The sequence below is a fragment of the Rhamphochromis sp. 'chilingali' genome, assembly GCF_963969265.1.
Source record: "Rhamphochromis sp. 'chilingali' genome assembly, chromosome: 14".
NCBI lineage: Eukaryota > Metazoa > Chordata > Actinopteri > Cichliformes > Cichlidae > Rhamphochromis > Rhamphochromis sp. 'chilingali'.
Genome location: NC_137941.1, coordinates 5,903,392 through 5,926,363, shown reverse-complemented (window position 1 = coordinate 5,926,363; position 22,972 = coordinate 5,903,392). Strand labels below are relative to the sequence as shown.

Genomic DNA, 22,972 nt, shown 5'->3' with positions numbered 1-22,972 from the left:
ATTTTAATGGGAACCATAATTTAAACAATTACCACCATGTTGGTGAGGAAAGGACTGTCTAAGTATTGGACAGGATGAGTAGGGACCACCCTTTTATTTGTCTCCTCCCACAAATTCATATGAAAAGGGGCAAACCGCATGCACAGGATCTAGCCAGAAGTCAGACCCTTCAAACAGAAACTACGCAGGCTAGGAAGGAGGTAAAGTCATCTTGCTGTCTTACACTCCAGAACTCCACCCAAAGGCTGACGTCTAGTTGAACATTTTGACCATTGCAATTTTTGATTTTTAAAGTAAGATTTAACAAGCAAGCGGTAGAGCTGATTCACTATAATGTACCATCACACTGAGTGATCAGTTGAACAAATTAGAATATATAATATGTTAATCAATTTATCTGAATGTATAAAGGTGTCCACTCCCTCCCATTATTACTTTCGTTGGGAAGAGATGGGAAGTGAAGCAAATGTTAGGATACTGATAAGCACCTTCCTAGTCACCTTCCTTTTTCCACCCCCAGCAGATGGTGCTGAGGGTGTACAGGTGGTTTTTAGAGCTTTTTTCCACAGAAAATATCCACCCCGTGCTTGGAAATGAGGCTGGTGTGAGTAGCAAATAACAGGGCTGTAAAAACTAATGCAGTTGGCTGAAAGCCAGCGAAATACCCTGTAGGAATACAAAGAATTGCAGATTCAGGTGAAAATGATGTGATTCCTTTTCACAAAGAAGAGTGATTTAAGCTGCTGATTGAATCTAAAAATGCGATAATTAATGTAAACTTGAGCATTTGCAGTTTAAACAGGACAAGTCCTCTGCTATTAAAAGTAAAACTATGAGTGTAATTGTAGCACCACACCGGTCAGTGGCAGGTATTCACAGACATGACTGGGACGCCATGCCTTTAATTACACACTGATTAATGTGACCGCTGGACACCGGATTCATAATCAGTCCCAGAGCTTCATGCGCAGCCACTGTTTGATAAAATTAAGGTTGAACAGAGTCCTGGGTTTTGCTTCGGGCCTATTTGGTGCTCTCTGGAGTAATCAAATAATAATCTGCTCCACGGATCTGCTGCAGAGCCTGCTTCTCCAAACCCACAGAGAACATTGCAGATAGCCATTTATTTCATAAACCTTCACTTGCGATGATGTAGGTGTGTGTGTGTGTTCCTTCTAGAGATTCATGTGCAGAATATTAATACAGTACATTTTGTTGGATTTTTATGCTTTCTTTTTCTGAAACTAATTCTAAATTCTGCATTGTCATCAGCCTCGTGTGTATAGTTTTCTATCAGTATCCTCCTAAATATCAGCCTCCTTTTCAGTTCTGTCCTTTGAATTTATCCATGACTGAGGGAAATAACCGACTCTGGAAAATGTGACCACCTGTAATATTCCATTTGTCTCAGCTAAATGACTCTTTGGTAGATGGATCTTTCAGGAGCCCAGTTAAAATATCTCTCAGCGCCGTAATATCAGGTTGTTCCGCTTAAAAAATTAGACATCCCGACATTGTTCAGCCGTCGCCCATTCATTCAGAGTTGCTAAGCAGCACGTACACACAGAATATCATCGTATTGAGGAGTGGTCGTAAGAAAACATTTCCATTTCAGGAACAGTTTACCGAGCAAACAGAGTACACAGCAGGTAGACACGGTTTAGTTAACGTTGTGCGTCTTTTAAAGACGGCGCACGTGCTGTTTGGATAGCGTCTCTCATGAAACGGAGTGGAAAATGTTTTCACAGATAAACCCAGCAGAAGAATGATGATGAGAGAGGTGGGAGGTTCGGGAGACAGAAGTTGACAAAACACTTTTTCCACACATTTGTTATGTACATAACCAACACTCTCATATTTTTTTTAAGGTTCTGTGACAAACTGGTATTTGTGTTAAGTTGCTTTGAAAGCTGTATGGGAGGAAATGTGATGATTTACAGACACAGACAATGAAAAGGATGTCATCACCCAAATGGTAATGGTGTAGGAAAAATTGTGTACATTAAAGACCCGTTTAGCAGTTTGCTATACTGTTATCACTTAACATTTACTTTTAAATAAATGTGACTCTTATTTTATCAGATAAATTCAAAGATTTCTAATAGTAATTGAATCCTACAAGGCACACTGTAGAGTCCCCATTTACACTTACTGACACACATATTCATTGACGATTTATTCTGTGTTGTTTTTTGCCTGTCACATGTACATCTGATGGCTTCACTGCCGGGAATATCTTCCCTACAGGCAAGCCAACACACACGGATCAAACTGCTGACCCTCCAGTTAGGTCACTCAGTAGATGACCTGCTCCTAAGCCACAGCCACATAGTAAGTGTTGTTATATACAAATATCAAATGAGCCAGTCAGATGGAAACAGCTGAATGTATTTAGTAGGGGTGCAACGATACGGTTCGATATTTTTTCGATACAAAAAAATGTTCATGCTTTTTTAATTTATCATTTATTAAAATTATAAATATATAATATTTTAACTCAAAAGGTTAATGTTGCTGAAACAACAAAGTAATAAAAAAATTAATCTATCTGATCGAGAAATCACTCATCTTTGGAAAAGAGAGTTTATTACAGAGAAATGGCTCTTTCCAAAATAAAAGCTATACTATACACCTCTTCTGGGGTATACTCTCAGCAGCATATTAAACATATCAGGTCCCCATAAGGCTGTCTAAATGACTCGGGTAAAGTTTGTAGCATGCGTGCTTGTTGTTTTTGTCTGCTTCCACTTGTCTTTGCATTAGGATGATGTCGGCGTAAATGTGCAGTCATATTCGTTGCGTTCCCACTAGTGCTGTCAGCGTTAAATTTGAAATGACGTTAACGCCACAACAGGGCAAATCTCTGTTAACGAGCTACCGCGGATCGCCCCGTGCCTGGGGCTGGACGGCCAACACGTTACCGAGCTAACTGCGCTAACGCAGTAGTTCCCACCCATGTAACTGAGCATTGCGTGGCACATCCGACATACTGTTTTACTTTTGTCCATGACGTGCTTACCTTCAGGGTCATACTTCACATGAAGACCAAAATAGTTCCAAAGGCCAGATCTGAATGAGGGTGGGGGAGGTTCAATTTGCCATGTTGCAAGGAGCTTAGCTTCTGTCTTGCTAGCTTGCGCTGCGCTCAGTGGATCTGCGCTCGACAGTGCAGCCTAGGCGGAGTAGTTGAACGCAGATCCACTGAGCACTCAACACAGACAGCATTGCCAGAAGAAAAGTTGATAAAATAAATTAAAAATTTTGTATTGTTCGATACATATATGTACCGAAAGCACTGTATCGAACGGTTCAATATCAATACGAGTATCGTTGCACCCCTAGTATTTAGGCATGTAGATGTGTTTAAGACCACCTGCTGAAGTTAAAATTGAGCAATGGCAAAGAAAGGTGATTTAAGTGACTTTAAATGTGGCCAGACGGGACGGTCAGAGTATTTCAGAAACTCTCTGAAAAAGAGAAAATACCAGTGAGAGGTATTTCTCTGGGTGAAATGACTTGTTGATGCCAGAAAAGTAATTTCACCCAGCTGCCTTCCTATCTCGCAGAAAAACAGCAGGAAACCACACCGGGCGGCACTTTGGTCAGCTAAGAACAGGAAACTGAGGTTACAATTCACACTGCCTAACTAAAATTGGACAACATGAGATTGGAAAAAATGTTGCCTGGTCTGAGTAGTCTCAGTTTCTTCTGCAACATTTGGATGGCAGGGCAGAATTCATGTAAACAGATCAAAACATGGATCGACTTTGCCTTTTATCAAGAGTTCAGAGTGATGTGTAATGAAGTACTAGCATCAGTTAAATCCCAGACACTACCATCTGGCTGCTTCCAGGATAATGCACCAGAGCTCAGACTGGTTGCTTGAACATGACAATGAGTTCACTGAACTCAAGTCATCTTCACTGTAATGAGTCCAACAGAGAAACTTTGGGATGTCGTAGAACGTGTAGATTCACATCATGGATGTGCAGCTCTAAGATATTTGCTCAGATGTGCTTTAAAGTAGAGATGGACCGATCCGATATTACATATCGGTATCGGTCCGATACTGACCTAAATTACTGGATCGGATATCGGAGAAAAATGTAATCCGATCCATTAAATATCACGAAAGCACCTCACAAAACTTGCAACACGCCGTAACTCACCTCAGAACTTTAGCACGTCGGAGCAGTATGCATCACGTGATAGAGCAGCTGTGGCATGCGGGACCTGTCGGTGGTCTGGATAGCATGTGGAGCTTCGCTAGCAACCCGGCATTTCATCTCCGACAAAGTTATCCCCGAGAGAAGTAAAGCAAGTGTGTAAGTCCATCTCTGAATGTTTGTAAAGCATTCCTGCGTTAAGCTTAACAAGCGACTGCCTCTTCTTGCTGCTACTTCAATCATGAAACTGCTTAACGATCAGCTGATCGGCTTTTCTGTCGCGAGTCCGTGTCTCTTGTTTGTTTTTGGCCCACTTTGCACCAGAAAGAGGAAACCAGCGGATAGACAACAGCAGCACATTTAAGCTTGATCAGCTGTTGTTAGAATTTATTTATTATTACTTTCTACTCCAGGATCTTTTTCTACGTAGCTGACGCTGGTAACTGTGCAGGGGCGCATCTAGCAAAGTTTAGCCAGGGGGGCCGATAGGGCATGAACAGGGAAAAGGGGGCACAAAGACATACTTTTCTTTCTTATTCTCATTTAAAATGTCTAGCTTTTAATAAATAATTATCCGAATCTTACACCCAAAGTTTTAATCTGATGTAAAATGAATAGAAGTCAATTACTGTATATAGTGACTATTAAGTCTAATATATATACCCTAGTAAGCTATAGTACTTTTTCCTTTGGGAAGGTACCATCTGTGCAGTCTGCAATTTTGTTGAAGAAAGATGTTGAATCTATTTAATTATTCTTGAAAAATAATTGATTTCTGTGCATTGTTTTTCACTCTGCATCAAATTAAGGTTGATTACATTGATTAAGCATCATGAGGTGGAGTGTGAGGGGTGGTTCCCTATTTTTTATTTATTTATTTTTGTTGTTGCTGGGAGTTGGAACCCTATTAGTTAGGTTGCTTAATATTTACGCTAAGTACTCTTTAAAATACCAGAATAGGGAGGATGGTGTAGGTTTAAGTTTATTAGATTGATCAGTATTGCTGAACTATGAAATTTTTTTTTTTTGCATATAGGTATAACAGAATAGCTTTAGTGTAGTTGTTGTTTTAAACTTGAGTATGAATTTATACAAAATGCAGCAAGATATTTAAAAAAAACAGTTTTGTTGATTAAAAAACACTATATCGGATTCATATCGGTATCGGCAGATATCCAAATTTATGATATCGGTATCGGTATCGGACATAAAAAAGTGGTATCGTGCCATCTCTACTTTAAAGTGAATTAGAAAATATCAGTACTAAAATGTACTTGGACAGAGTGGCTGGCAATTTCAAACAAAGAATATTTGATATACCAGCTGTTAAGTGAAACCTAGTACTTTTGCCACCATGCAGCATGCACGATGGTTGAAAAAGAAGTCGCAAGACCCTTGTAATGCAAGCGGGGTGTGGTTGTCCCTCTTCATATTGTAATTCAGGCCATAAAATTGGAAATGTTCTCATCAGGGTTTCAGAGTAATTCCCTGCATTGTTTGCCACGAAGGTTCTGTTACATTACCTCAGAGGGGCTTCAAAGTCAAAGCTATTCCACACTTTGTGGCTTTAATCAAAAGCCAAACTATTTTATTACCAATAGTGTTAATATGAAGCTCAAATGTGTTTTACATACAAGCCGGTGATGACGTAGTGACATTAGACTTTCTGTAACCTAGACACCAAAATATTTCAGTTTGATATTTCATATCTTATCTCTCAACTTACATGATCTATTTGACAGGCCAGTAGCATTTCTTTCAACTACTGGTCCGACAGTGAATGCTTTGTTCCAGGATAGAAGGCCCTGACAGACATTACTTCATACACCCAGACCAGCTAAGTTGAAGCATGTTACACAAGGAGCGACACTGACGTCACGCTGGAGCTGCAACGCAGGCCTGGAAGCCCTAACTAGCATCCTTGGGTCAGTCAAAGAAGAGGAAATATCTTTCTCATGTCATAGGCGAGAAATTTCCCATGCCCTGTCTCCAAGAGGTGCAACATACGCTCCACACATGACAGTGTGTTAAGCCACCATTACATCATGTGTGACTGTGTAATAGGCATTCATACACTTTTGCTCCAGTACTGACAATAAAATCCTACAATCCTCCTTTTTCAATTATTCTAGCAAAGCTAAACATGTTAACATCACTTTTAATGATCTTTTTATATGCTGCAAATTTTCATCAGCCAAAACATTAAAACCCTAATGTGTTGGGCCGTTTTGTGCTGCCAAAACATCTCTGAGTTCTTCAGGTCATGGACAGGACCCAAGATCTCTGGGGGTGTCGCATGGTGTCGAGCACTGGGATGCTGGCAGTTGATCCTTTGGATTTAGTGGACTCTGTTTTGGGGCATTGTTACATTCCCCAGGCAGTCCTGGGAGAAGAAGGGAGAGACTGGGGTAAGTTGCTCCAAGGGGCAAGATTAGCCATGCCTGCTAGCTGCCTCCTTCCAAGAGAAAGATGGTCACTGGCGCCATCTATGCCTTACCCTTGATCAGATTTAGAGGATTCTCTTGCAAAAATCATCCTCCAGATGCAGGTAAAGGATTTGCCATACAGCTGAATTCTCCATAGCATCTAGTAGCCTGATAACAACAGTCTACTAAGATAGTATCAAAATCAATTCTGCCAAAAATTAGGTCGTGAAAAGTTGTTCTCAAAATATCAGATGATGGCCACCATTCCACCCCTTCATTCCAAAAGTATTATTGACAAAATTACTACAATTTATTCTCATTATTGACACAATAGTTATATTTCACTTTAAATATGATTGTTATATATGCAATGAAATTCTGTTTAACTTTTGTACCACATTTATTGAATCCCACTAATCATGCATTTAACAATTTTTTGATGTATGGGGGTTTCTAGAGTCTACAGCACCACGCAGTACAGAAGACAGTTCTGTGTGCAAAAGCAACACAAAATTACCTGCCACTGTCGTTTTGATATTGTCGGTTATATGATACAACCAATATCTTTGTAAATGGACTGGAATTTATGAAGCCTTTTTCATCATTACTCAAAGCCCAAAGCAAGGTACTTCATGCTGTTAATACCGTTTTTATTGATTGCTCGCTAATGGAAGCAGTGAATGCATATTGAATTTCACAATCTTACTCAATTAACTTTTATTTGTATACAAACAACCAAAACGACAGTAGCCTCAAGACCCTTTGACACACAGGCTGGAGGATCCAGGGATCAAAGCTAACAGCCATCCTTGAATTTGGGAGAAAAGTAGCTACGTTTAAGACAGTCTAAGGAGCTTGGAAAGAAAAGCGTCTGGACTTCTTTAAGTTACTTAAAGATGTTTCACCTCTCATCCAAGAAACTTTGATTTTAAGACAGGCCTCCAGTAAATGCTCTATATAAGCAAAGCCAAGTTTCTGGTTGCATCTGTGAAGATGTATGTCTTGCCAGTGCAGGGTTCTCATACTTCTTTTCCATTTAATCATCACGTGGTGTGCAGCCAGTTCTGTCTTGCTGCCTTTTGAGAACCAGCTTATATTTCAACAGGTTTGAGCACTGAACACGTTACGTAGCATTATGCTGGAAAAGTTGGGGTAATTTTATGGGAAGAAAAATTAAAAAAAACAGAGACAGTGCAGGGATGAACTTCACCTGCTTCCAAGATGCCAAGGAGAGGAAAGTCTGAAGAGTGTAGAACACTTAGTGGTATATAAAGCAGCGTTACTGTTTTACTGAAGCGTTGAGCATTGTGGCCTTCATCAGGGTCTTCATAAAAACATAATGTAGGAACCATTTTGAAATAGCAGAGGTAAACTATAAATTTGGCTCTAGATTGGGGATCTAAAGGCAGCTCTAAGCAGAGTTAAAACTAACAGATCCCAAGCATAAAGCTTGGGGTGTGTTGGAGTTGGAAATAACAAATTTCCTCTGATTGTGAGTCTCTTTCAGTTTGTGTGTGCTGACTTTGCACACACAAACCCACCCCTTAATTCCTACCCCACCCCATCTTCCACTGCTGGGAAGCTGGATAAGAATATGATTTAACACAAAGCATAAACATTTACGTTAAATATGTGTCTGTGGTGCCTGTGCGCTGGCTTCTTGACTCTTAGAGTTTTGCTAAAGTCTCTCTAGGGGGGCTCTGACTGGAACACGCCTTTGGGTAGCATGGGAACAGGCAGGCTTGGTCTGGGAAAGGGAGCAGGCTGTTCATTTCTGTTGCACAATCCAATTAGCTCCGAGTTCCACCGATAAGAAACAGCACCAGATCACTACAGAAGCTTTGTGTGAGAAGTCGTGCGTCTAATAGCTGGCTGGTAAACAATCGGCAGCATCTTCAACAGGTTCCGCTTTCACCAGGGATCTACGACAGCTGGTTAACAACAGAGGTACGTGACTGTAGAACTTTTTATCTTTATAGGTTTTGGGTTTCGTAAAATGATTTACAAGTGTTGGCTGGATGGATCGCCGCATAGGTTGTAAAACCAACTGCAATATAACAATTCGTGCATTTACATCACTGACAGTATATGTGCTTTTATAGAGGGACAAACATCACATGTGCACATAAGAGAGGAAAATACAAAGAGAAGAAAATGCTTTTCAACATTCCATGGCAACATCTGTTTTCACTTTTTCCTCCCACGAGATAAATTCATTAGTTTGTGGGAATGTCCAGGAAGCAGATGGACATCATGTCTTCATACACATCCTTTTTTCTTTCAAGGTGTATGCTTGGGATTGAGGTGAAAGTTGGAACCTTAAATGTTAAATGTATATCTACCTTTTAAATGCAGACTGACAAAATAGGAAAGGGTCTCTTTTCTTTGTCTTTGTTATTGTGCATCATAACTAGAAAATACAAGAAATGTCAAATGTGGAAACCATTATGTGCATTTCAAGGAATTAACACTCCAGTGAGGGGAGGAAGCAGAGAAAACAAAACTGGAGAAAGTGTCATTTTGTAAAGCTCAACAAGACAAATTAACAGAATAAAAACAGAATGGAGAATTTAGGTTTGTAGGGAGCTGAGGAGTGATCTGACTATCCCTACTAGCAAAAACACACATGCACAGTAGGCACATTGTTACAAAATCCCCATTTGAAAACCATCTTGCATTATTAATGTTATTTTAGCTTATCACTACTTTGTCAGCAGTCATTTCAACTGCATGAAGCAAATTGGTCCTAAAAAATAATCTCGTAAAAAACGTTGAAAAGGAAAACCCAGTCTGTTTGCACAGTTGCTGAATGGTGGGATTTATGGGACCGTGACCCCAAGGCCCTGACAGACAGCGGGGAGGAAAACAAAATGTGGGAGAAAGGAAATGGATCACTTATCAGAAGCAAACCACAACTAACAAGTGTAGATGACCCACCACCTAAAAAATGTCAAAACCACTGCAGTGTCAGGAACACTACCTGTCTTATGAGTGCTGTCAACAGCCCTTAAGCCACTGTGTGATCTTCAGAAGCTGCAAGTAAGCTACACAGGAACCGTGTAACCAAATACCCCTTCTTTCACAACTTGGACTTCCTCAGGGGACTCGATACGAGCCAGAGACAACAAGACTGTTGGTCTGTGTAAAGGTGCCTGATAACGTGAAGGAGCCAAGGTGGTCGGAGACTTTGCTGCAAAAAAAGTGAGAAGTGTCACGCTGGTGCAGATGGCTCCATCAAGGAAGTTTGAAAACACCTGCACTCTGTGCATGCTGAGGATGTAAACCAGTGGTTGTTCGGTGTATTAATGAATTCTCATAACAATCTTTTAATAGATCATGCTGACTGCTTACCTGCTGGCAATCTTCTTCATCTGCGCAGGTAAGTGTAGTCAATCACACAATCATTGCAGACCAAAAATGAGAACTTAAAAGGTATAATTGGGTTAGAGGAATCTTTTTTTTTAAAGTTTTTATAGCTAAATGTATCAAGACAGACAAAACAGCAGTTATTCACAACAGGAAAATTGGAGTGTTTCCAGGTTTTTTTTTTTAAATGGGCCGGCAAAGGAGAACCTCGGGTGGCTGGGTTGGGGGTGGAGATGTCTCACAGGGACAAATAAAAGCATCTGGAAGTTCAATGAGTTCTAATAATGTTAATATGCTCCACAAACATGCATTAGATGTAGCTGCTTGTAGCAATGTTGGAGTCACACTGAAGGGCAAAGGGAGCTAATGGAGCTAATAATATATTTCAGTTTTACTGCATGGTCTATCAACACATATTTGGCTACAGTTTGCAAAGTGAAAGAGTAAAGGGGGCACAATTAAACCAGCAGCATTCACTGCATGCAATATTATTTATCATTATACTCATATGGCAGTTGTACCTTTCGTTTTGTGTGATTTTCAACAAATTACACAACATCAGAAAAGATTTTCAGCTAGAATATTTCATTCATTTCATCTGCATGCATATATTTGCAAGATTCAGTGAAGACAGAATTATTTGTCATATAAAAAAGGGGTGTGAATGAAGTTTCCTTTATGGACACCACATGAACTATAAATATAATTTAAATAAATAAATATAAATATAGAGACCCTGAAAAGCTGAAGATGGAAGATTTTTACGTTTATGTTTTCAAATTGGGGAATTACAAGATATATCCAGGCCTGATACATCTTCTAATTCACAAGAACCCTTCATTACATTTAACTGAAAGCCAATTTGAATCCAAATTATTACAAAAAAAATGAACAGGCAAACAGTGGTGTTTCTAACATTAATATGCGCTATCCTGAATTGAGTCAGCAGTGCTGACTCTCGCCTATGTTGTGCAATGTCATTTTCTTCAGGAATCACAGCAGAAGCTGTCCGTCCACCATGCAACGAGGACCTGTTTGACATCAATGTTGACAACTGCCTGTTGGATTTCAACAAAAGCATGGAGACAAGTGACTATCAGAACATGTGCCCATGGCCTATGGTTCAAAGGTAAATGTTAGGCTCTTCTTTTCTTCTTCATTTGTTTATTTTTTAAATTTAGCTAATATAAAGTTGTCGGGGTTTTTTTCTGTGTGTTTATATAAGAGAGACAAATGAGTTATATTTAACTGGACAAGAGGCTCCCATGAGTTTCCAAGACTTGAATGAGTGGTGTGTGATTAACCAAGCATTAATGCATGAGTCTGTGCTGAGCTCAACATGAGTGAAAACACAGGAAGGCTGGATAAAGATCCAGCCTTCCTGTGTTTTCACTCATTGAACTCTACAATGAAATACAGACACTTCTTTTTACTGCCTTTTCAGTAAAGACGTATAATAACCTTTAGTCATGGGAAAATCAGATGCTTTCCAGTCTCCTCATTACATTTGATGCCGGTCGAAGTTTTAATTACTCATATTCTAATGAAAACATGTGAGACCATTGCTCTTGGGCTCATATTTCCAGACAGCAGTTGTTTCTGGAGACTTTAGTCTTTGCCGTGCTACCTGGAGTGGATGGCAGTGGACTTTAATTATGACTGTAATAATCCATATTTTACTGTCAGCATAATTTGGGAGATGAGGTACCGTAGAGTTTAAATGGTGTGTAAGGGTGGAGTGTCCATCGTCACAAGGAGCCTTTCTTGTTGAGCAGGCTTCTGGCTGTCAGGTTCAATTGAGCCTCGGTGGAATTTTTCCACACTAAAATTTTGCAGCGACATCTGGTTGCGAGATTTATGTTTGTTTAGAGAGGCTACGGTTGCTTCTCTGCCCCGAGGACGTGACAAATTAATGCTTAAACTTGAAATGTAAGCTGCTGCCTAAACATCAGCGGGTGATTTCTCCATTTATAAAAATCTTGAAGACACTCAGGCTGTTGATGTTTTTGGCTTTGTGCGCCTATAAACAAGGCGCCTATAAGTGCAATGCAACTGTGTGACATGGATCTATGATCATGCCAGGTGAACTGAGGCAAAAAGCATGGCTTCTATTCATCTGCTGTTGTTTGTTCATGCTACATCCTACTCAGCACAGTCATGTGTTCCCATTTTTTGAACCAGTGCACCTGTACATTTCACTGGCATCAGGATATTTTAATAGTGCATTTGCAAGAAATAAACAATGTTTATATTATTTGGTATCTTATGGCTGATTTTCCCCTAATGATAAATGAAAATGTGCTGATGACCCATTTAAAATGCATTAATGGTGGGTTCTGAAAGAGGGTTGGTCTGTCCTGATGATGCCAAATAAATAATTCATGCATACCTGATCTTTTAATTTATTAATAAGTCTTTACTCAGTTATCCCATGAAATGAAGGTCTGTTTGCAGACAGTTGGGTGTGTTGTGGTCAGTAGAACACACATAACAGCTCTGTTGTCTGGCAATACTGTTAGCTAAACGGGAAACAGGAAGCTGAAATGTTAAGGCCTCAGTCACCCAGGTGGAGAGACTGATCGGTGACCCTCTGACAACCACAATGTGTATCCCTCTGCTAGTCGCTAGGTGAAAATGGTTGCAAAAATGCTACTGCACCAAAAACTTCCATGTGATTACTTTGGTCACTAGCAGATTGTTGCCATTGCCTGCCGTTTGCATGGAAGACACAGACTTGTGTGCAAATACTTACCAACTACTGAGCAGCAGTGAACCTTTTTATGAAAAGGTGGCGTGTTTTATGAAAGCTACAGGCGACTGCAGCAATCTGCAATCGTGGAAAATAACTTTTTCCCTAGTGACTTGTGGTTTCCAAGGATTCACCGAGCAGACTAAGGCCCAACTCTTAAAGCTACATGTATGAATAATGTCGAATGTGCTGACGTGGAATCTGATTCTCAGCCTACAGATTCATGCTGCACATATTTCACACACCCTAAAAATGTTACAAGTGAAATTCTTTACCGCCTGAGTAATTTTGGGTCAACTTGACTTTAGTCTCACTCTCTTTCTCTGCAGCAACTACAACAAATTGATGACATGTGTGGAAGACTGGGCTAAGAAAACTCGGTGTTGGGGTTATGGATTTTTGGTAGATGAGATTTACTTGGAGGTCCACCAGACGTACTTTTCGCTATGTGGATACATTCGTGACCCCCCACTCTTCACTCTCATCATGTTAATAGCACCGTGTATTATTGTCACACTTTTTCTGCCTCTTCTGTGTGTTCACATCGCCCCCAGGGACACATAAATACCCAGCGAAGGAAAATTGGAATATTTTTTTAGCCAGTGTTCTGACAGTGCTAACTGTGCTTGCTACCTCTGTTGCAGAGATTCAGGAAATTCATCCTGGAAGAAGACACTTCAAGCTAATAAAGAATCATTTTACATAAATCAGAAAATACATTTTCTATTCAATGAAGTAGTGAAAACGCCTGACTACTTAAGTTTGGTTGGATAAGTATCTTGGGCTGTTCACAAAGAGTTTCATGATCCAAAAGACTGCAACGGAGAGGACAACTGTACAACTGAGACTCTTTTGGACCTAAATGTATTTATCCAAGCAGACAAATTGCAGGGGAGCTTATAAACGGGTGTCGTAAATTGAGCAACAATGACTGCAAATCCCCCAAAGGTCACGTTTGGTGGAACAAAGCAAAAATCTCACCTGTTTTAAATATTCCCCTGTCCCCTTCAGGATCCCTGTGCACCTCTGCACCATTTCCAGCGCTCTGGCTGTTTTCCGATCTCTCTCTGGAACTCCTCCTCTGATCACTTGTATGTCCTCCCTTTTGTTAAAACAACAACACTTCCAGCCTTAAATTTAATATTTCGAGAAGAATGTCAGAGAACAACATCTAGTGACTAGTGACTGACATTATCTCCAGTCACCATCATAGTGTTGGTATGTGGCTTTCATAGTGTCAGCACACAAAGCATCCACTACAGGTCAGGTCCTTTTTGACAAATGCTCTCATGAGACACCTCAGATTTTTACAAAAGACACTCTTGACCTTATGTGCTGCCTCTGCACTTGAACAGTTTTTATTTTTTTCACCAAAAATTGAATTTCTAAAATGTTTTTTCGTTTTATAAATCATCATTATGACCTGTATAGAGTGAGCCAGACTAATTACAAGTGCTGGAAGCCGTCCCGAGGTCCCACAAAGGCAGTCTTGAGGGGGACATTGGCTAAATCTACAAAGCTATGTTTTTTATGTTTGAGTTCCAAAACCATAATGCACAGAAAACAACATTTTACAGGATTTTGTCATCCAACTGTAAAATTATAGGAGATATTTTACTATTTAAAAAATAACATTGTTTTGAATATTACCCTCCATAAACAAATATGAACACAACTGGAGGAAATCTATGAAAATGTAACCATTTTATTGTTGTAGTGATTTTTCCCTGCAAAGGTCAAACACTGTATTTCTCTGTGACTTGTTTGGTAAATATACAGTACATATTTATCACATTATACAGTCTGTAAAATGAACATACACTGAGCACTTACCTAATGAATGTTCTTCACTTCCATTATTCTTCCATGTGTGGCAGAAGTAATCTGGTTTATACTGTAATCATTTTTATGTTGACAGAAATAAAAACAATACCATTTGTATTTGAAACACATAATAAATATTTATTTCAGACAAAAAAATAATGCTTTACAGTTTTTTGAAAACCTCTTTGTAGCCATAGCAAGACAGACCTGCTATTAAAGTATTCACATGACCTAAGTGTCATCTACAGATGCAAACATACTGCATTTAATTATTTTTTCATCCAATTACTACTTAAAAGGACTGTTGTGCAGAGCTCATGCAGAAAACTGTGTCAGTAAAACAATGTAAAGATCCATTAGGTGTTTTGGGGGGATTTCAATACTTGAACAATTTTATGGTTCCTTGTAATCTGCAAAGGATGCTAGCGTTCTTAATCTGACTGAGGATCAGTTGCCCAGCAAAAAAACAGAAAGCAAGTTGAATTTTTTAAGCCAAAGGGGAATTTTCTCAAGAATCGGTGGGTAAACTAGAGACTGTTCAGATCCAGGAGTGCCAATTGGTGATATTATGTCTAATAAGACTCTAGCATCATTTATGCACAAGGTGTTTTTTGGTATTTGTTACCTGATGCACCCGGTTAATTAAATAAGTGCCACTTCAAACTCCTTGTTCCCCAACATGCAGGTAAAGTTACCAAGTAGCGCCTAACTCTAATAAGCAGATTTAAGCGAAATTTGCTAATGCGGGTCTCTAAAACGGGACCATTAATTGTCAGCAGGTAATCTTGCCACCAAAAACACACCTTGTGCATAACAGGGAGTCCCAATTAACTGCTGACCCCGCTGATCATGAGACTCGCTAGCTGTTGTGTGTTGTAGAGTTCTTTGGTCTGGCTCTTATTAAAACCTTGCTAAATGCAGCTTACACCGTGCTGGGAGAAACGTATAGTCGTTTTGTCTTTCGTGGATCAGTCACACTAGAGTAAAAACAGTCCTTATGATTAAAAAAAAAAACTGGTGGTTGATGTGATTTCATGGAACTTTGTTGCTGTCAAAGACCAAGTGCAACTACTGGTGTCGACCAACTGGTCACCCAGAGGTTGAGTGGGTGACGCCCTCAACCTCTGGGCGACCACTTTCAACTGGAAGGCAGTTGCACAGGTTGCCAAGTGGAGACAACTTATTCGTGGTGGGAATGGGACTCACTGTAATCACTCTCAGACTGGCAAAGGTTTTCAAATAATCATTGCGTATTTTGTAAGCACAGAAAGAGTCGGTCTGTGCAGATGAGTGCAACTCGACTGTGACAACTCCTTGCAATACGGGACTCGACTCAAGTGGTTGCCGGCTGCTTGTATCCCGATTACATTCCTCTATTAAAAACAAGGCTGCAGAGTGCTTGCGTCATTTTGCACAGGTAAAACCACATCCTACTCACTCTGTCTTAGTGCTCTTTTATCACCGTCTGGACTCAGTAAATTTGCTTTGAAGAGTACAACTGACTGTGAGTGGTTTCCAGACCTGGTTCATTTAGTTTTCCCTAGTGTGACTTCAGCATAAACAAATAGCATAATCTTAAAAATCATAGGTGTTTCTCACTGAACTGAACTGAACGTATTATTATTCTATGAATAAAAAAATACTATCCACAAAAAGGAAGATTAAAAAAGGATAATACTGGAGATAGTATTTAATTTACAGCAGGAGATGAGGAAAATCTGATACCAAAGACAGAAGAAAAAAAATTAGTGGCATTCCTTCAGCATCCACCATATTTCTGTTGCTCTTAAGAAAATATCAGTATTACTGCATTTCCTTGTAGCAGTTAATCTCGTTTCACATGTATCTGATTTATCGTTATATATAGTCAAACCGAGTACACTATTCAATATGCTAAAGACCCAAGCTTGTCAGATGTCTTCACTCAAGCTGATGACAGTGGATTAGTCTTGGTTCAAAAATAACAGAGCTAAGTCTTAGAATTGGGTGGGTGGCCTGGCCTGCTACCACTGAGGCATAAGGTGACGAAATGAGGTGACGTGAGAACGTTGACATGACAGAATTTTCTTTAAGGGTCAGAAAGACCAGAACGATTTTTCTTTACATCTCGTGTGTTCTGACATCCAACACCAGACAGGACCAAGAGGCAGCGCCACACCTTTTCTTATCTTAATAATACCCACAATTCCACTTTTTCTCTTGTGTAAATACTGAAAGGATGTTTTGGTAAGTTTGCTGGTTCTTTTTAGGCTGTGGGCTCCACAGACACAGCAGCTCGTGTCACACACACACACACACTTGTATCGGGCATACACCTCAGAGCCTCTTTCACCATCACAGGTCGAATCAGCACAGCATTGTTGACAAACAACAACTTTGGCTAAAAAATGAACTATCAAAGCTTTCACTGCATATTTAGTTATTAATGGCACCAACAAGGCATTTTACTTTAAAAAATAAAATCTTTACCCCCCTTTTGATTCTCATGTTCTCAGCCACTCACAGCTGGCTGTACAGCATCTACTCTTAGTCTCTCATAGTAATGCACTTAGTGCTCTGTGTACAACTAACATTAGTGTGTGCTTTTTAGGTATGGAAGTTAAATATTGACAAAACTATTAGACATAGAACAAATGTAAGCTTTCAACAAACTATTAAACAATGTTAGTCTGCCTGAAAAGATTTATAAATGCTTTTCATTTTCTAAATAAAACTATACACTTACTGGTCACTTCATTAGGTACACCTTGCTATTAACAGGTTGGACCCAATTTTGCCTTCAGAGCTGGCCTAATCTTTCATTGCACAGATTCAAATAGGTGGTGGAAACATTCCTCTGAGATTTTTGGTTCAGACTGACATGATAGCATAGCTTTGCACAGTTACTGCAGATTTGTTGGCTGCACATCTACCATCTCCCATTGCACTGCATCCCAAAGGTGCTCAATTAGAGTGATAGCTGAACTCTAGTTTAAGATCACTTGAGCTTTGTGACATGGTGTGTTAGCCTGCTGGAAGAAGCCAGCGGAAGATTGGGACATTGGGGTTATAAAGAAATGGACATAGGAAGCAATAATTCTTTGGTTGGCCGTGGTGTTTAAAAATGGTCATTACACATTGTTTTTGCCACAATACCATCCAAATGCTGCTTGCTAAATTTCTTTTCAGTATTCATTATTTCAAATGAACTGTCGTCCTTGTAAATGAGATGAATACAAACTGAAAAAATTGTCTGTAAGGCAGAAAATATGAGGGATGCTTGCTTACTCAGGGCAATCTAGAGTTTACACTTTTTAAATTTATACAATATTAGAATAATTCTAGGTTACAAAAAATACATAAATGTCACACAAAAAAAAAAAAGAGTTAAAAAAAAACCCCCAAAACATCAACAACAAAAATAGTTTTTTCATTTTTTTTGCAAAATTATTTGGCAGTGCGCTTTCTAACATGGTGACCACTCATAGTTGTGTCATTAGTGAACTTCCATAAATCAAGTTCCTGCCCCTAAAAACACACTCAGTCAGAGGCAAACATTCAATAATGTCACGAATACGGATAGGGGTGGGTATAATGAAGAAAATACCTCACTGTCTCTGCCCTCAGTTTGCCATTCCAGTCTCTGTAAACTCCTGAAACATAAACACATGGTTGAAAAGGTCCATTAATAACGCAGCCCATTTTAAATGAAACTGCTACAGAGTGCTAATTCAAAGCACATTGTGTTACTCATTAACTCGGGGAGCTGCAGAATTAAATACAGACTGCAGCAGGTGTACGCTTCACATCAAAGTGGAGCTTCAAGTGCAGGCCTACAGAGAACAATCTAGGGGGGAAAGAGAGATTCATTTACCGTTAAACTTCTATGTCACTTCACTGGAGTAAACACATAATTCTACGCACTTGACCTCTTTTTCCTACATTGTACAACATAAAAGCCGGGACTGTAAGCCATAGATTTTTACATAGCAAGCGCCGGATTGCCTTGACCGCTTTATTTACACAAAGAGGCAACAAACTAAAGGCTGGGGAGCAATATTTACAGATCAAAGGTCAGTTTCCCCTGAGACTGAATCTTTGCATGGCTCATAATATAGGGCATGGTTATGTGAAATAAGATGAATAACAGTACATTGCTGACCATTTAAAGTATGTTTATAGTGGGGTTTTGGCCTTGTTTGCCAGTAATTTATAGAAACCTCTTCAGCTGCCAAGCAGTCTCTCTCTCTCCTAACTTACTATGCACTGTTTTCTTTTAAAAGGTTCATAGACTAAATGTTAGCAGTAGATACATTTTGGTAGTAACAGTGCAAAGAAACAGACTTTCATGTTGAATTAACCTTTTTGCCAAGCATCCCCCAGAGTGAGGAATTTGGGTTCAATCATCTCTGCTGTTCTTTTCCACTTTCACTGAATGTGATCAAAGAGTGTGCCATCAAGATATTGTAAGAAAAAACAGCAGACAATTGCTGACTTTCTGCAGATATCCACCCAGTTAGAATCCCCAGGACTCAGCTGACGCTTCCCGAGTGTGTCAGTGATGAAAGCAAGGGAGCCACCGAATGCAAACATGGAAAAAGACCAGAACCCAATGTGCTCACTTTTTTTGTTGTATTCAACAACTCCCGTCTATTTTAAATCAATACGAATAAACTTTATAATCCTAATGTTTGGTGAACCAGACAGTGAATATCCTCAAAACATCTAAATGTGAAGCTTCTTCTTTCAGTTCCTAAGCTTTTAATTGCTGACCGTAAATGGACCATTGAGCCAAATATAGTAAAATCACACCAATTTCCAACACTAATTAATGAATTAGTTTTATCTTTTTGTTGTTTTATGTACAGCAGCTGTTATGTGTTTCTGTGTAGCATGAAATAAGAAAGGCTTCTGAAAATGTGCATGTGTCAAAACTACACTTTATTAGGTACACCTTAGGTAGTACCAGGTTGGACCCCCTTTTGAGATCTGGCGGAGGGATTTTGAGGTTTTTGGTCTTCTGCTGTTGTAGCTCATCCGATTCAAGGTTCAATATGCTGTTCATTCCAAGATGTTCTTCTGCATACCTTGGCTGCAATGAGCAGTTAATTTAGCTACTGCTGCCTTCCTATCAGCTCAAAGCAGAATCTCCTCTGACCTCTGGCATCAGCTATGCATTTTCACCCAGAAAGAGAACAGAATGGTCTTTTTCAGACCATTCTGTGTAAACCCTTGAGATGGTTTTGTGGGAAAATCCTAGCAAATCAGCAGTTTCGGAAATACTCGGACCAGACTGCCTATCACCGACTACCATGTCACATTTAAAGTCACTTAAAAACATCTTTCTTCCCAAATGTGATGCTTGGACAAATTTCAAGAAGTCATCTTGACCTGTCTATATGCATACATACATTACTGCAGTTGCTGCAGTACGATTGACTGATTAGATTTGCGATAACAAAGAGATGAACAGGTGTACCTATTGAAGCAGCAGGTGTCCGTTGCAATATAGGATAACTCTAAAAATAGATGGTAAATTACAATCCCAAGCTCACAGTCAGTCTGTGCAATGCAACCTTCATGCATCCTGCAAATGTTTAAATGCTCCCCAACATTTTCAGTACTATCGTGTCTGTGTTAGCCAAGTGCATTATTCATGACATCTCTTAAAAAATATACCAAATTTAGCAAAAAACTGACAGATACTTCAAATAAAGACACATTTTTCTGTTTTTAACGTGTCACTCTACACAATGTTCTTTATATTTTACACTAACTCTAACAGTAGCTTAAGCTATCCGAAATCTAAATACCACTAAGAACATGGTATAGCGTTAAGTCCAAAAGGTCACAAAATAAATAGATACAACAAAGTAGAAAAATAGGTTTAGACCATGTTAGCTATTTACTTATACATCCAAGGTCATAATAATGGGATCAGTGGAGGGCATTAATCACCTTAAAAAAAGTACAGTGGCAGCCCATGAAGAGGCACAGTCTCTAGGGGATTTTGGATTCACGGGAGACTACATTTAGAGATGAGGACTTGTGCCAGGGAGCTGGGTTGGCAGAGAAACGTGACCTTTTTTTCCTACAAGTCTGTACAGAAAGGAAAAGGACTGACTTAACTCCTTGTTTGCACACCATTGCAACCTATAGACAAAGGCAGTAATACAAAGGAAAAAGGCAGTTTAACAACAGAGGCAGTAAAACCAATTGAAGGCTTTACATTTAGAGAAAGTTCATCTGAAAACATTATTAAGTTTGATTGAAATCCTCTCCTCATTAAAGAAAATCTTTCCTTTCTCACAGATCAGTCCCAAAATAAGCCTGAATTAATCAAGCCTGCTGCAGTCCTAAAGGTCCCCACTATCATTGCACTTATGCCCAGAACCTGCAGACTAATTAAAGGGAGACATCATGCTGCTAGATTTGGTATAGTCCACTTCAGGTATGCATTCAGAGCTATTTCTGTCAGGGTTAAGACATCGACACCACCACAAAGATCTAACATTAGATGTGCTTTTAAAAAAATGGATTAAATAAAGGTAAAAAGTGCTTATCCAGCTATAGATTCTGTATATTTTACAAACACCATTGCAGAAGCTCCTCTTGCTATCCAGAGACAATGAGGTTTCCAAGATTTGCTTCCTCCGATCGGTCAGACCTGCAGGGTGTAGGTGATCCTTTTAGCTGGTTCCAGCTTAAATTTATACAAGCATGTGGATCTCATTGTACTCATCTCGTCCATCTTCATCAAAGTTGGGCGAATCTTCATCACAATCCAGCTGCAAAGGGTTGAAATACCTTATTATTTTCATTTAATGTTCATTCTGGACAAATTAAGCATAGTTTAGCGCTGCCAATTAAAACAATGCTGTGGAATAAACTAGCACACTGACACCATCATTGTTTATTCATAATTTAAATACAGCAATGCATGCATTTTGACTGAGCAGTACTCTGTTAATTATACACAGCAATTAGTGCCTCTAAGATCAATGCCTGAAAAAAAATAGGCTGCTTTTCGCAAGCTAAGGCTTTAGCACAGAGCCCAAGAGACCAGCCGGCAACCATCTGCCAGTCATGTATTCCCTGACCACTTGGCAAGTGGTTGCTGAAGGTTGATGGCATTTGCTGCCGCTAGGTACTCTGCTAGCAATGGTGAAATTAGGAAAAGCGTGACACAAACTGTTTTCTGGAAACAGAAAACATTAACCTTTAAAATAAAAGCTGCATCTTTTGATAATTGTTGGCTGCGGTGGCGAGGCACAACTTTTAATCTGAAGGTTTCTGGTTTGCGTATAACTTTTTCAAGGTTTACCACTGCTCAGCTATTATTGACTTTTTAGCGAGTTCAAATAGCAACGGGCAGCAACTTAACCTAAATTAAACACAAAGACAGAAACAGATGGAAAAAGCTAGCCTGACTGTTTAAAAGTCACCAAATCTTGAAGAAGCAGACTACAGTAATGTCTATCTAATTTTCTGTGTTAATCTGCATTAGCCAATTTAGCATCACAGGTGCAGGCTTTCAAATTATGTTTAACATACAGACAAAAGTAAGACATTTTTTAAAACGTCTGCTTTTATTTTTATTTTATTCTTTTTCTTTATATACAGTTTAGAACTGAGTTATAGGTCGTTATTGGAAAATGTGGTAACAAGAAGAACATTCGTGAAACAATTGCAATCCCCAGTTCAAAAAAAACAAAAAAGACATTGGAATGCTGTAATTTTAACTACATAGAAAACGCAATGATCTGCAAATCTCAAACCCATATTTTGTGAACTATAGAACACAGAAAAAATACAAATGTTTAAATTGAGAAAAAAATGACCATTTCAAGGTCATACGGTCATTTTGAGTTTGATGGCAGCAATATATCTCGAGAAAGTTGGGACAGGTACATGTTTACCACTTTGTAGCGTCTCATCGTCTTTTTACATCAGTCTGTAAATGAACTCAGGAGAGCAGATGCTGGACTTTTGGGAAAGGAATGTTGTCTCATTCTTGTCTGATAGAGGATTCTAGCTGCTTAACAGTCCTGGGCCTGCTTTGTTGTATTTTCCATCATGTCCCAAATGTTTCAGAAAGGTCTTGTAAAGGTATGAAGTATGCACTTTAGCATTGTCTTGCTGAAATAAGCAAGGCCTTCTCAAAAAGACATTGTCTGGATGGTAGTGTAGTTGCTCTAAAAGTTGTATATACCCTATGGTGACTTTCCAGATGTGCAAACTAAGGCACTCATACATCCCCCTAGAATCGGAAATGCAGGCTTTTGAACCAATAACCAGCCAGAGGTTCCCTCTCCACTTTAGTTCAGAGGATGCAGCATCTATGTTGTCCAAAAAGAATTTCAAATCTTGATTCGTCTGACCACAGAACAGTTTCCCACTTTGCCTCAGTCCATTTTAAATGAGCCTTGGCCCAGAGAAGCGTGTTTCTGGATCATGTTTGC

General features: G+C 39.3%; 2 protein-coding genes across 5 annotated transcripts in view; one reads left to right on the top strand and one right to left on the bottom strand.

The window, feature by feature from the left end:
• The first annotated feature begins 8,347 nt into the window (after window positions 1-8,347).
• On the top strand, window positions 8,348-14,648 carry LOC308410593 (receptor activity-modifying protein 1). Of its 4 annotated transcripts, XM_080904015.1 has the most exons (5): window positions 8,348-8,539; window positions 9,693-9,793; window positions 9,926-9,971; window positions 10,949-11,087; window positions 13,037-14,648. In XM_080904015.1, exons 3-5 carry the CDS (start codon window positions 9,929-9,931, stop codon window positions 13,269-13,271), a joined length of 417 nt encoding a protein of 138 aa, XP_080760141.1. In that variant the 5' UTR covers window positions 8,348-8,539; window positions 9,693-9,793; window positions 9,926-9,928; the 3' UTR covers window positions 13,272-14,648. The 4 variants fall into 4 exon arrangements, 3 of the variants coding, with proteins under 3 accessions (XP_080760141.1, XP_080760140.1, XP_080760142.1); XR_013974207.1 differs by lacking the exon at window positions 9,693-9,793 and having other exon boundaries at window positions 13,352-14,648; XM_080904014.1 differs by lacking the exon at window positions 9,693-9,793.
• A 50-nt stretch (window positions 14,649-14,698) lies between these two features.
• Window positions 14,699-22,972, bottom strand: part of slc4a3 (solute carrier family 4 member 3) — a 65,735-nt gene continuing 57,461 nt past the window's right edge. The window contains exon 23 of the mRNA XM_080903700.1: window positions 14,699-21,298. Coding sequence (XP_080759826.1) covers window positions 21,221-21,298 — 78 coding nt within the window. The 3' untranslated portion in view covers window positions 14,699-21,220. The remainder of the gene's footprint in view (window positions 21,299-22,972) is intronic.